The sequence below is a fragment of the Sus scrofa genome, chromosome 7 (assembly GCF_054392235.1).
Source record: "Sus scrofa isolate SSC_HxYL_T2T_F1_AM1 chromosome 7, Sscrofa_HxYL_maternal_Yorkshire_Landrace_v2.0, whole genome shotgun sequence".
NCBI lineage: Eukaryota > Metazoa > Chordata > Mammalia > Artiodactyla > Suidae > Sus > Sus scrofa.
Window position 1 is genome coordinate 65,032,216 of NC_139389.1, and position 15,502 is coordinate 65,047,717.

General features: G+C 44.2%; 1 protein-coding gene across 1 annotated transcript in view; it reads right to left on the bottom strand.

The window, feature by feature from the left end:
• Nucleotides 1–7,185: 7,185 nt before the first annotated feature.
• The window catches only part of ETFA (electron transfer flavoprotein subunit alpha), an 89,748-nt gene continuing 81,431 nt past the window's right edge, over nucleotides 7,186–15,502 (bottom strand). Inside the window, 1 exon segment of the mRNA NM_001244403.1 lies at nucleotides 7,186–7,497. Coding sequence (NP_001231332.1) covers nucleotides 7,459–7,497 — 39 coding nt within the window. The 3' untranslated portion in view covers nucleotides 7,186–7,458.

The following is a 15,502-nucleotide window of genomic DNA, read 5'->3' on the forward strand; positions in this document are numbered from 1 at the left end:
CCTCATCTGGGACCTACCCCACAGCTCACCGTAATGCCCGATCCCTGACCCACTCAGCAAGGCCAGAGATGGAACCTGCATCCTCATGGATCCTCGTCAGATTTGTTTCCAATACATCACAACGGGAACTCCTAAGACAGTTTTCAACTGAAGCTCTCGTCCTGGTGCTGCCTTCAAGCTCCTCTGCGGCGCCATTTCCTCACCTCTAAAGGGACCGAGCAGGGCTGCACCCTTGGAGCCGGGGAGGGCCTCGGGGGAGATAAGGCCCAAGGAAGCCTTTTAAAAAGAAAGTATCTCACAAGTCAATAGGACCCTTGCCTAGAGCTGCTGAGAAAGGATGCCCAGGGGGCTGCTAGTGAACCCGAGGTTTTGCTTGGACATCTCAGGGCTGGAGAGAAGTCTGGATGCTCCACCTCCACCTCCAGCCCAGGTGCTGTGGTGTGTGCCCAAGCCCAGGCACCTGGCCCTGTTTCTGGTTTGCTCTATGGCTCTAGGCGAGTCCTTGGACCTGCTTCCTCACCCTGTGCAGCAGGAATAGCAACCCTTGTCCTCTCCACCCCCAGCCCCGGGAGGGTTGCTGGGATAGCTAATGACATAATGGAAGGGAAAGCCCTTTGAGAATGTTTCCAGGGAGACACAAACAGAAACCATCCTTATTAATAATAGATGCCTGGGGTGTTTCACTGGCTACCCACGTTTGGTACTTCTGGGGAAGGTTGTCCAGGAGATGCTGTTATTTCACTTGCTGCCGTGAGAGTTTGGAGGAGGCAGGGGGTGGTGGATGGGTGCTGAGAGGACGTGTGCCCTACCCCCAGCCCCTCCTATATCCCCTGCCCCCCTCCTCCAGAAATAAAAATGCCCTGGAGTCACCCTGAGGCAGGACACCACTGTTCCCTGGACAGGAGGCACCTTACCTGCCTTCCTCTCCCTTTTCCAGTACAAGCCAAAAACCTACATTTCTGTGGCATAAACAGAATGATGAATTTGTAAATACTCTGGACTTTTTTTTTTTTTTTTGCCCCAGTGCTGAAAAGTTTGGTATTGTCTCCTGGTGAATAGTTAATTTAATTATCCAAGGAAAATGATGGAACATTTGCTGCTAAATTTATTGCAAGTGACCAAAGAGACAGCACTGGCTTAATTTTATGCAGAGCCCCAGGCTACAGCATAGGGGAGCAGGCTGCCTATTCATCCTGAAACAAGCAAATGAAATTGACTACCCTGGAGATCAATCAGGACATTAAACACTGTGATGAATGTGGCAGAATTCTTCAGTGTCTGAGATTTACAAGGCACCTTTCACCAAGCATTCTAGGAGCCTCCCCAACATCAATTAGGCCTCCTAACTAGGTAGGCTCACCTCCGCCTCCACCGCATAAAGAAGAGGCGTGGGGCCCTGGGACCTGGGTTTGCTAAATGACACAAAAGAGAGCCAGTGACAGACCAGATCCAGATTCTAGCACAAAGACCTCCGCTTCCCTCAGCTAAGAGTGGTTTAGAACATTTCAGGCTAAAAGGGGACTGAGGGCTTGGGGTCCCGAGCTTGTCGTGGTCTTGATGCTTCCGTTTGCTTTGTACACGCTGGGCCATTTGCCTGGGGTGCAGTCCTTTACTGGTTGATTGTGACTGGCCCTTCTGAACTTGGCTCTGCTGTCTTATCTTGCTCCCCTCCACTTCAGCCTGCCCGGCCAGGCTGGATTAGGTATATCCTGTCTTCCCAAAGAGGGACTCAGGATGTGGCATGTAGTTGAGAGTAAATTTGGGCCTAAGGTCACCACTTATATTAGCTGTGAATCCTTTGGCAAGTGTTTTAAGCTCTGTAGGCTTCAGTTTTCTCTTCTGCAGCATAGGGAGTAATACTGTACCTTGTGAGGTTTGGAAGCTTAAATGAGACAAGGTCTGCAGAGTGCTTAGCACAGCATCTCAGGCAGAAAAAGGTCTCAAAAGTAGTTATTATTGTTTCCAATTACCTAAGCAATTTGAGCTCTGCCAACACATTTACACGGGTTAAAGCTTGAAGATCTCTTGGAAGATGACTGGGTTCAATTTGCCATTTTATAGATGAGGAAAACAAAGCTCCGAAGGAGAAGCAATGTGACCGGGGTGCCTCTGAGGCCATATCAGAATAAGAACTCAGTGTCCTGGTGACCAACTCACTCTGTGGTCCCCAGGTCCCAGACCCCAAAGTTCCCCTTACAGCCCCACACTGGGAAGGGTAACAGCCCTGCAAGCAAGCCTTGAGTGCACAAAAAGGCAGAAGTAAGCTGCCTTTACCACGGGACCAATTGCAGGAGGCAAAGGCGGTGAAGTCCAGACAAACAAAACCTCACCGTGGCCTCACCGTTCACCACCCAGGCACCAAAGTAAATGCCGGTTTCCTTCCCAATAAATTCCTGGTTCCATCACTCTTCTAGCTTCTAATGATAAGCTTGCTGTTTGGAGACAATGCCAATCAGAAAAGAGAGTCCTCCTGGAGAAGCTGGAAGATGTGGGAGGCAGCCGGGCAGAGTGGGAAAGCCAAGCTCCCCACACCTGGAGTCAGTTCGGGTTCCACATCAGTTATCTCTCAGCCCATTTCTTCATGTGGAAAGTAGAGGTAAGGATACCCACATTGGGCATCATTGTATTAGCAAGGGATATATGATGCACCCAGTAGTTTCTTAACAAGAACTCTTTGCCAAAATTCTGGTTTGTGTTCCAGCTCCACCATTCGCTTTGTGCTCTGGGGCACATCACCTTCTCTGCTGAGAGCCTGATTTCATCACTGTTTCCTACCCTTTCCACCTTTAATGGTGGAAAGTGCTTTTATAAACCAAGGATTATCAGCAACTCCATTGCACTTGGGTTCCCCACAAAAATACTTAAAAAAACCCCAGGGCTAAATGAATTGTGGCAATATATCACCCTATATGGGCTTTTTACAAGGTTATCAGTCAAGCCTCCTCGAGTTCAGCAACAGCTAACCAAATCCATCTGTTATGATCAATAGCATTCTCCTGGCTCCCCAGCCTCTCAAGCCCACTTTTATGTGGACCAAAACAAAAACCTCTCGTGAGAGACAGCGTGAAATGCAACCAAGCCGCCCAGCCCTTTTGGAAAGACAGCAAAGAGAGCACTTATGGCTGGGGTTTCAAGCTGTCCAGCCCAGTGCAGACACGCCCAGGCTCTGCCGGCAGCATGGCTCCCACACTATCCCAGGAGGAAGAGCCCCACTCCCTGCCAGCCTCGCCCATGGCACTGGACCCATTTCCACCGTCTCAGGGGATCCATTCGGTACCCAAAGAGCTTTCAGCCAAACCCATCCGGGGCACAAGGCCAGAGGATTCCTGCAACAGCCTCCTAATCACCACATCTCCTCCTCCCTCCATCCTGAGCACACCGAAGGATTACATTATTCCTCTGCATTAGGTTACAGGCCTTCCTCAACACATGTCAATGGCTCCCTATTGCCAGGAGGGTGCTTCTTAAGGCCTGCTCAGGCGGCAAGGCCTCAGGACATCATACAGCTCTTTGTGAAACATTCTTGATATGCTGACAGGTTTAATTCTAACATACCAACCAGGAACAGTAACAACTAGCAGAGAGCATTTTTAAGTATTCAACATATGTCCACCAAACAAAAGCTATTGATCTCCATAGTTGATATCCATTTGCTACCTGGTCAACTTGGGTTTTCCTGTTTGTTTTGATTTTGGGTTTTTGTTGTTGTTATTGTGGCTGCACCCATGGCATGCAGAAGTTCCCCGACCAGCGACAGACCCCATGCCGCAGCTATAACCTGCACCACAGCTGCGGCAATGCCAGATCTTTAATCCACTGAGCCACTAGGGAACTTCCTATTCATTCACTTTGGGATTTGCTAAAATTCTAAAGATGTGGCAGTGACCAAAGTTTTAGAAAAAGGTGTACAAGAAAGACTTTGAGATTCAAAAATGTGATTAATTTTCCCAGCAAACTGAGAAAAGACCGTTCATAGTCCCATGCCCAGCCCAGCTCCTAAATGGCAGTATTCCCTGAGGGAGTTTGAGAACCACTGACCAGTGATGAAAAAGGCCAAACTCCTCAGGCTATCGGTCAGTGTCCTTCACCATCGGGCCTCGACTACCTGCCACCCCCAACCCCTTTCCTGACGCCCTGCGTTTCTACCCATCACCGCCTCAAGTATCCAGGTGAGCGCCAATCTGTTTCTACTTCAGCCCACGTGCTAATATTAATACCTCCACCCCGAGGAATAACGGGGCCAGCCCACCGAGGGAGCCCTGCCTATATACGTGCTGATCACCCTGATCACGTGTTTTCTGCATTTCGAATCACTTGGGTCTCATCTCCTCTCCCGTGGTAGCTGCAGAGCTTGAGGGCAGGGGCTGTGACTCCAACAGCCTGTGTTCTCAGAGCCCAGCAGGAGGCTGTTCTCCTTATCAGGACCACATGCTATTTGAGGGCGATGGCTGGACCAGACGTCAGGTGCTTGCTCCAGAGTCCCTCACAGCACAGCTGGTGGGGGAGCCAAGGAACCGCAAAGGGAATATGCCCCACAATACTGCCGAGGGACCGAGGGACCCAGCACGCTGGATTCTGTGCTTTCTCAACTCCTGGAGAGATGAGACCAGGGCTCTCACTGGGCCACAGTCCACAGAGTAAGGAGACTGCTGGATCTAAATGGACTCAAGGACCTATTCAGCTCTGCCCCCACAAGGCTGCCTTTCTACATGTGAATTTCTGCCCACTCAGGGACTCTTGTGTTCTGCCCAAGTAACCAAATTCCCAGGGACATTATGAAGTTAACCAAAGATGTCAAAAAACTAGGTAGAAAGGCAGGACACGCAAACGTACATACACTAAAGAAAGCTGCTCCTGACACCTTCCCTGTGCTTCTTCTGGAGCTACTGCTGAGTCCTCAAGCCAGATGCAGGGGCGGTCATTTGGAACTGACTTCGTTTCCCACAAAACAGAAGGGAAAAAAGGGCATGTCAAATTGCACCATCGGGCACACATGCACTAACAATTTACCCCCACCTCCCGTAACTGCCTTTCAAAGGTAAACTTTAAGTGGGTACTCGGAGTGGCTTTTGAGTTGAAGAATTTTTGCTGGAGACAAGCCCAGAACACCAGCTCTCCTTGGTGTGGCCCGCCCACCCAGCACCAAACACCGCGTGCCCTTTACCTAAGGTTACAAGGCAGTGAGTCTCCCTGCTCCTTATGCCGCGGCGAGGCAGAAGCTCATGCTGCTGCAGCCACCACTCTGAGGTCAGACTTCCTGGTTTCAAATCCTGGCTCTCGTTTCTAAGCTGTTTGAATTTGGGCAAGTTATATAAACTCTTTGTGCCTCAGCTTCCCCATCTGTAAAACAGGGATAAGAGTAGCATCTCTCTTACAGGGTGTTGTGAGGACTGAAGGGATTTTAGTATGTGTCAAGTGTAGGCGTGGCACCTGACACACAGTAAGCACCACACCTGACACTATTACGCTGTAACACTGAGTGAGCAGCTGCAGGGAGCTGGGGCAGGGCCGTCATGAGGGGAGGGAGCCAAAAGGGAGAAAGGCCAACCAGTTGAACCCCGAGGCTGAGAACCACACAGAAGTACCACCTGGGGGGAGTTCCCTTCGTGGCTCAGCGGTTAGCGAACCCAACACTAGGATCCATGAAGATGCGTGTTTGATCCCTGGCCTCGCTCAGGGGGTTAAGGATCCAGCATTGCCGTGAGCTGTGGTGTAGGTCGCAGATGTGGCTTGGACTCCACATTGCTGTGGCTGTGGTGTAGACCGGCAGCCGGAGCTCCAATTAGACCCCAGACTAGGATATTCCACATGCTGCGGGTGCAGCCCTAAAAAGACAAAAAAAAAAAAGTACCACCTGATGGGCCTCCTTCAGCCAGCATACCCTATAGATACTGGGGGAACCTCTGCAGCCACCACCTTTGCAGTCTCACCTGTCCCCCAGTTAGTGTCCAATCAGGATATGGAGGAAGTGGAGAAGCCCTGAGAACAAGGGAAGAGCCCCAAAGACAGCAACGAGATACAGAAGACACAGGAATTACCTTGGAGAGGGCGACTCAAACCACGTGGCCTTGGACAAGTCCTTTTCTTCCTTTACCTCCCTGGGCCTCACCGTCCCCATCTGGATAAGAGGACTGAACTGGACGGTTGCTCAGTTCTGCCCTCTAGGATTCTATGCTTCTAACACAGCATCGCTTTGCTGCGCCTCTCACCTCATTAAAAGATGGTGAAAATGCCAATGATATCTAACTTCTCAAAGTGTTTCACAGCAAGTGATGATGACACATCAAAAAAGGTTCAGTTAGTCAGTCCCAGGCTGGCCACACAGAGAGACTGGCTGGCCCTGCTCTCTCCCCTAGGTATTACTGGTCTCTTCCCATCTCTGCCCTACCATTTTCCTTGTCAACTACAATACCTCTTGCAGATTGGCTTCGGGGTAGCAGTTCTTTTCATTCAACTCGCCTGCCAACTCCTGGCCTTTCTTAGGACCCAAGAAACCTACCCATGGCTTCTTGCAAGCCTGGTCAAAGCCTCTGCAGCCTCTGTTTTGGGGGCCTGCACTCACACCAGCTTCCCGCCCCTTGGGACACTCTCAACCTCAGCCATGCCCTAGGACAGCAGAGGGAAAGTGCCGGAGCTGACCACACATACGGCCAACTTGCACACTCACTACTTAAGATGGCCCAGAAGATGCCACCAGGAGGGCAAAAGAAAAGCCAGGGCTTTCTCTGGGCAGGATTTTATACCTTAACAATAACATCACACTATCTCCTTAGCATAAGAGGCCCCTCCTTCTCAACTTCACTCTCCTTTACAGGCACAAAGTCCCATAAACTGACAAAATCTTGAAATGGAAAATTTAACTTAAGCCGACTAAATATATTCAGCAGGTTCTGGTTTAAGTCAAGTTTGCTTTTGTCACATGAGCTATGATTTTCTGAAGAATGGACTATGTTTTATATAATGTTCAGGCTCTGTAACCAAGCTTTTTTAACTATAAATTAAACAATCTAGTTCCCCTCTCTCAATGACTAGATTGTGTTCATTAGGCTGGTGGAACATTCATGTTTATAGTTTTGCCTAAAACACAGAGCCTCGCATGAACAGGACAGGCAAAGAAAAATTAATAAATTAATTTTCACTCCCTTTTTTTTCAATTTTCTCTCTTCCTTTACAATGACAGGCATATTTCTGGTAATAATTGTAATTCTATGGAAAAGTTTATTATATTTTTATTACAGAATAAGAAAATTCCAAAAAATAACTGTTTGGAACCACAGATAATTAAGAAGAAACATAATAACCCCATAAAAAAGCATTCTGACATGCGTTAGCATTTTTCATCAAATTATGAAATACAGCTCTCCATGCTTTCCAATGATTGTTATATTAGCCATGAATTTCTTATGTTTTCAGCTCAATACTTGGATATAATTTTCTTTCTTAAGACATGGTCATGACTCATTTTTTCTTCAATAGCTCAGTCATTTCAGGAACTACCTGCAAATTAAAAAAAGAAAAGTAATTAAGACACTTGAGTCTTCAGTGAGATATGATCACAGCTCCTTAAGAAGTACAGAGTGTCAAAAGCAACAATGCGCATCACCACCAAAGCACCAAGTGGCCCTCTCTCCCCTCCTCCCATTATGGGAGACAACAAACATTGGGAGGGAGATACCACCTTGAACACATGCCTGGCAGGACCAAAAGCCCACTCGTGGCCTAAGAGCCTTTCTGACACAACCACAAACCTCAGAAAGACACCATACAGAAAACAGGAAGTCCGACTCTTCTTGTCTGTGCAGAGAGAGAGCCACGGATACTTGCTACCCTCCTGTTTCCTGGCGTCTTCCTCCCTTCACTGCATTCCTGCCTTTCCTTCAAAGTCCACACCGAAGTCTCTCGCTTCGTCATGACTTCTGTCCACCTCCTCTAGTACCTGTTTTCTCAGTGCTTGTTCGTTCACTCATCATTCATTTAACAAACACTGTAGCTGTCTGTTCCTCAGACCGTTACTATTTCTGGCACATAAAAATGAGCTGCATGCTGAACTTTACCTGTCATTACTCTTTATTAAAATCAAGGCCTTGTGCTAATGCAGTGGCTGGTCAACGGACACAGTAAGAAACCACAGTGAGGGAAACAGACTGAGCTGGCTCCCACTTTAAAAAGGATTAATTACTAACCCTTAGGCTTAGCAGTTCAGTGGCTGCAACTGGAGCTTTCACCGTGGAGCTGCTTTGTGACAGCACAGACAACAGAAGAGAGCTGTGTGGGGGACTGCAGGGGAATGTCACACAGAGCCCACCTGAAAACTAGCTGAGCCACTTGTGTAAAATATCAATTACCCAGTCTTGCAAGGGGCTGTCGACTGCCCCAGCTCACAAAGATCCCAGTTGAACTCGCCGCTGATGAATACAGCCTCTCAATTATTGAAGAGAGCTACATTTCCATTAGGTGGAAATAATGTGTTCGTACAAAATTTATTAAGGAAATTGTCGACATGTTGTTTCTTCCGAATGTCACTTTGTCTCCAGCCTATTAAAAGGCCCATGTTTACCATGGAGCCAGCAGGCATTAGCTCAGGGGCAGCATTAAGTGCTGGCACCACTTCTCCCATCCTTCCCTCGGTGGAGAGACCATGAGCTTATGCCAGTCACACAGATGACATGCTAAACGAGCCTCATGTGGGACCTACGTGTTTCAGGAAAAATAGGCTAGAGTGCAACTTCTTTTAAATAAAACATTAATTTGGTTTAGAACACACAGTTTTAAAGAACCTTACAAAATGTCCCCCTGCCACACTCCCCCAAAAAGGGGTAAGGGGTCTTTCTCTCTCCATCCTCTATATCCTTTATATTAGATCAACCTTAGACTTTCCAAGCATGCCAACGCAATGCCTTTGTTGGGAAAAAGAACCTGCCAACTCAGGTTACCGAGCATCTCTGACAGTCTGAGCACAATCAGAGAGCTGGATTCTTATTTTTGTTCTATTTTAGATAATGCAGAGGCAGTTCCTATTCAGTAAGATCAAATGAGAGTGAGCTCATGTTTAAAATAAGACTATCTACTGATATAACTCAAAGTACAACTATGTTTTACTCACTGACTTAGTATTTCCTCAGGGTAAGCACTATGGGAGATAAAGAAGTTCAGGCCTGAGTCCCAGCCACAAGGAGTTCCACCTGCTATTGGCAGGAACAGACAGAGGCCTATGAACCACCCAAGCAGAAATGTGCTCATATACTGTAATGTAAGAGGCTGGAAAGCACAGCACTAACTGCTCCAAATTCAGGAGTTCTAAGGAAAGTGAGATTGGTACAGATGAGGAAAAACTGGAACATCGACAAGGAGAAGAAAAAGATTCTGGGAAAAAAAATAAAGAGGCAGACAGAGATAAACACTTCAGATTCCAGAAATAATAAAGAGATTAGAATAACTCTAGTGAATAACTATGCTAGGGAAAGGCAGAAAAGGTTTAAAAAGACAGGAGGTATGCCAAATCTAATCAATGGGAACAGAAGAGCCTGTCCAACAGAGATAACTGGACATCCACATGCAAAGGAATGATGTTGGGCCCTCACCTAACACCTTATACAGAAATTAATTTGAAATGGATCAACACCCTAATACAGAGCTAAAACCATAAAACTCCTAGAAAATGACATAGTGGTAAATCATTATGACCTTGGATCATGACAATGGATTCTTAGACATAAGCAACAAAAAGATAAAAACAGACGAATTGGACTTCATCAAAATTAAAAACTTTTGTCATCAAAGAACATTATCAAGAAAATGAGGAGTTCCCAGGTAGCCTAATGGTTAAATATCTGGTATTGTTACTGCTGTGGTGCAGGTTCAATCACTGGCCCAGGAACTTCCACATACCATTGGCATGGCCAAAAAAAAAAAAGAGAGAGAGAAAGAGACAAAGAAAGAAAGTGAAAAGACAACCTACAAAATGGGAGAAAATATTTAAAAATTTAAAATCCCTATGTCTGGTAAAGGTGTAACATCCATAATAAATGAAGAACTCTTACAATTCCAACAAAAAGACAAACAACTCAATTAAAAAGTGGACAGGAGTTCCCGTCGTGGCGCAGTGGTTAACGAATCTGACTAGGAACCATGAGGTTGCGGGTTCGGTCCCTGCCCTTGCTCAGTGGGTTAACGATCCGGCGTTGCCGTGAGCTGTGGTGTAGGTTGCAGACGCGGCTCGGATCCTGCGTTGCTGTGGCTCTGGCATAGGCTGGCGGCCACAGCTCCGATTAGACCCCTAGCCTGGGAACCTCCATATGCCGCAGGAGCGGCCCAAGAAATAGCAAAAAAAAAAAAAAAAAGAAAAAAGACAAAAAAAAAAAAGTGGACAAAGCCCTTGGATAAACATTTCTCTAAAGAAGATATACAAATGGCCAATAAGCATACACGAAAAATACTCAAAATCATTAGTCATCAGGGAAATGCAAATCAAAACCACTTCACAAATATTTGGATGGCTATGATAAAAGGCAGACAATAACAAGTGTTAGTGAATGTATGGAGAGATTGGGGTCCCTGTATATTATCTGATAGGAATATAAAATGGTGTAGCCACTTTGTAAAACAGACTGATAGTTCTTCAAATTGTTAAACACAGAGTTATAAAGTGAACCAGTGATTCCATTCCTAGATATATATCTAAACACAATGAAACAGTTCACAAGAATTTACTCATGAATGCTCATAGGAGCATTATTTATAACAGCCAAAAAATGGAAACGATTCAAATGTCCATCAACTGATGAGTACAGAAAATGGCATATTCATACAACGGATATTATTTGGCAACGAAAAGATAAAAAGTAAAAAAATAGGAGTTCCCGTCGTGGCTCAGTGGTTAACAATCCAACCAGGAACCATGAGGTTGAGGGTTCGATCCTTGGCCTTGCTCAGTGGGTTAAGGATCTGGTGTTACCGTGAGCTGTGGTGTAGGTCGAAGACGCGGCTCGGATCCTGAGCTGCTGTGGCTCTGGTGTAGGCCAGTGGCTACAGCTCCGATTTGACCCCTAGCCTGGGAACCTCCATATACTGTGGGAGGGGTCCAAGAAATGGCAAAAAAGACAATAAAAAACAAAAACAACAACAAAAAAGTAAACAAATAAAAAAGTAAATAAAAATGACAAAGAATTCCCACTGTGGCACAGTGAGTTAATGATCTAGGTTGTCTCTGTGGAGGTGCTGGTTCCATCCCAGCCCAGTACTGTGAGTTAAAGGATCTGGCATTGCTGCAACTGCAGCATAGGTCACAGCTATGGCTCAGATTCAATTCCTGGCCCAGGAACACCACATGCCACAGGTGTGGCTGAAAAAGAAAAAAAGAAAAAAAAAAAAAAGGCATAAAGTGGTGATACATGTATGTTAAAACATGGATGAAATTTCAAAACATTATGCTAAAAAAACAGCCACAAAAGACCATTTATAACATGATTCTATTTGTAGAAAATATCCAGGACTGGCAATTCTACAGAGACACAAGTAGATTAGTTATTGCCAGAGGCCGGATAGGGTATGAAGAGGAGTGACTGACTGCCAATGAGTAGGGGGTTTCTCAGTGTGATGAAAATGTTCCAGAATTAGACAGCAGTGATGGTTACATAAGTCTGTGAACACACTCAAAACCACTGAAGGGGTAAATTTTATGGTATGTGAATTTTATTTCAGTAGAGCTATTATATTAAAAAAAAAAAACCAAAAACTACCAGTGAAGTGGTGACCTCCGCCCTGTCACTCTCATTCTGATTATGATATTTACCACTGATTAGGCTCCCACCATGTAGCTGCATGGAAAGAAATAAAAACAGGTAGGCTAATATTTAACACAGACTATACTAGGTGCAGTATAATCTCATTTAATTCTCATTACAAGATAGTGTAATATTTATATTACTTATGGGAAAGCTTACATTCAGAGAGATTATATAACTTGGCTAAGATAACTAGTATGTGTCCAAGACAGAATATGAAGAATATGAAATGAAGTTCTTAATTACTGTACCTTATTGTCATATAAAGAAAAAAAAAAAACAATCTTGTCCTAACTCATATGACTGTTAAAAGACAAAGTGAAAGGATGACTAAGAGAAAATAAAATGTCGAATTCCCATCGTGGCTTAGCAGTTAACGAATCTAACCGGCATCCAAGAGGACGTGGGCTTGCTTGATCCCTGGCTTTGCTCAGTGGATTAAGGATCTGGCGTTGCCATGAGCCATGGTGTAGGTTGGCGGCTACAGCTCCGATTTGACCCCTAGCTGGGAACTTCCACATGCTGCAGGTGCCGCCCTAAAAAGACAAAAAGATAAAAAAAAAAAAAAAAAGAAAAAGAAAAAAAAAAGAAAATGTTATGCATATACATTTTTACTCCAGACATTGAGATTTGATGAGTACAATAAGCCTTAAAGTATTATTAGTCTAATAGCTGTATATACTTGTTATTTCTGATACAACTTGAAATTTTAAACTTTTAAACAAAAATTTGGTCTGAAAAAAGCCCTTTTTAACACAGCTATATTTGACTTATGATGTTATTTTAAAATTGTAATCCCAAATAGATGATGCTAATTAATTTTCACTTATAGGAGTTCCCGCCATGGCGCAGGGCAAACAATCCAACTAGGAACCATGAGGTTGTGGATTTGATCCATGGACTAAGTGGGTTAAGGATCTGGCATTGCTGTGAGCTGTGGTGTAGGTCGCAGACGCAGCTCTGATCTGATGTTGCTGTGGCTGTGGTGTAGGCTGGAAGCTATAGCTCTGATTGGACCCCTAGCCTGGGAACTTCCATATGTTGCACATGCAGTATATGCAGCCCTAAAAAATTTTTTTTTTAAATTTATAATTTGTGCAATCATATTTTTAAATATTATTATACCTTTAAATATTCAGCATTTAAAGATGGAAGGTGGATCTAATGAGTATATTCACTAAACCCCCTTGTCTGCTCTTCTGTCAGAATTACTATAATATTCACCTGGGTTACACTTATTCTGATTTCAACTGAGAAAACAATTTGATTTCTGTCTAGTTCTGCTAGAGTTTGGAAAAGATGTGGTCCCATTTACTGCAACTTATCTAGGGTACAGGAGTAGTGGAGAACCACCCAGTACCCGATGAGCTGGAAAGGCAGAGTGATGAGAAAAAGAACAGAATCAGCAGCCTGGCTTAGTTGTGCCAATAACTTGCTGAGTAACCTCCCCCGTCATTTATCTCTGGGACACAGACAACTTGAGAAAACACACTTTGGAGGGGTTCCTCATACAGTAATAAATGGGAGGCTGCAACTCAAGTAGAATTTTTAGTGTGTACTTAACTAGTTTTTTTCCCAGACTGCATTTTGAAGGACTGATTAACTTCTCTCACAATGTTCAAAGACTGTGCTTCAGAACTTCTGAGCAGCATGAGATAGTCACTACCTTAATTTACTTCTAGCTAAAGGCAAATAAACATTATGCCTTCATCTCAACAGTCTCTCTATAGTCAAATGTGGACTTAAGGAATGGACGATGATAATCTTAGCAAATGGCAGCCCACAGTGGGTGTAGCCACATTCATTTCCATCAAAAAGCCTTCAATACTAAAAAGGTGACAAGAGACAAAAACGGATAGTATGTAATGATAAAGCGACAATTCATAAGAAGACAGAACTTATTAACATATATGGACCTACAACAGGAGCATCAAAATACATAAAATAACTATTAACAGACCTGCAGTGAGAAACTGACACCAACACAGTAACAGCAGGGGGCCCCACTTACATCCACCAACCAATTCAAACAGAAAGTCAATAAGGAAAGAGCAGCCTTAAATGAAACATTGGAACAGATTTGATATAGAACAATGTACAGAACATTCCATCCAAATGCAGAATACACCTTCTTCTCAAGTGCACACATAACTTTCTAAAGACAGACCTATGTTGGGACACACACAAAAAAAATCAACAGATTTAAGAACACTGAAATCCTATCAAGCATCTTTTCTGATCATAATGGTATGAATCTAGAAATTGATTATAAGAATAAAGTTGGAAAACGTTCCTATCGTGGCTCAGGGGTAAGGAACCCGACTAGAATCCCTGATGACATGGGTTCGATCCCTGACCTCGTTCAGTGTGTTATGGATCCAGCATTGCCATGAGCTGTGGTGTAGGTCTCAGATGCAGCTCAGATTCCGAATTGCTGTGGTGGTGGCAGAGGCTGGAAGCTACAGCTCCAATTCGACCCCTAGCCTGGGAACATCCATATGCTACGAGTGTGGCTGTAAAAAGAAAAAAAATGAGCTGGAAAAAAAAAATCATAAAAATGTGGAGAATGAACAACATACTACTGAACAATTATTGCATCAATGAAGAAATCAAAAAGAGAAATAAAATGAAAAGATGACATACTAAAATCTATGAGAGGCAGCAAAAACAGTACTGAGAGGGAAGCTTATGGCACCATAGGCCTCTTTCAAGAAATTAGAAAAACCTCAAACAATCTAATCTTACACCTAAAGGAACCAGGAAAGGAAGAACAAGCAAAGCCCAAAGTCAGGAGAAGGAAGAAAATAATAAAGATCAGAGGGGAAATAAACAAAATAGAGACTAAAAAGATGACAGAGAAGATCAATGAAACAAAGTGTTCGTTCTTTGACAATATAAACAAAACTGACAAATTTTTGGCTAGATTCACCAAAAAAAAGAGACGGTGCTGATAAAATCAAACAAAAGAAGAGAAACAATGAGTACCACAGAAATACAAAGGTTTATAAGAGAATATTAAACAGCTATATGTCAACAAATTGGACAACTAAGAAATGGACCAATTCTTAGAATCATAAATCTTTCAAGACTAAATCATGAAAAAAACACACAGTGTGGGAGTTCCTATCGTGGCTCAGTGGTTGATGAACCTGACTAGAAACCATGAGGTTGAGGGATCGATCTCTGGCTTCAGTTAGTGGGTTAAGGATCTGGCGTTGCTGTGAGCTGTGGTTTAGGTCACAGACGCAGCTCGGATCCCACATTGCTGTGGCTGTGGTGTAGGTCGGCAGCTACAGCTCCAATTAGCCTCCTAGCCTGGGAACCTCCATATGCTGCAGGTGCGGCCCTAAAAAGACCAAAAAAAAAAATCCTGTTTACAATCACAACAAAAAGAATAAAATGCCCAGGAATATATTTAACCAAGGAGGTGAAAGACCTGTAGATTGAAAACAAAGATTCCTGTTGAAATAAACTGAAGATATAAATAAATGAAAAGATAAACCATGCCCACACATTGGAGGAACTGTTAAAATGATGATACTGACCAAGAGCATCTACAGATTCAATGGAATCCCTACCAAAATCCCAAAGATATTTTTCACAGAAATAGAAAAAAAATACCCCCTCTTTTGGTTTTTTTATGGCTGCACCCATAGAATATGAAGGTTTCCAGGCTAGAGGTTGAATTGGAGATGTAGCTGCCGGCCTACACCACAGCC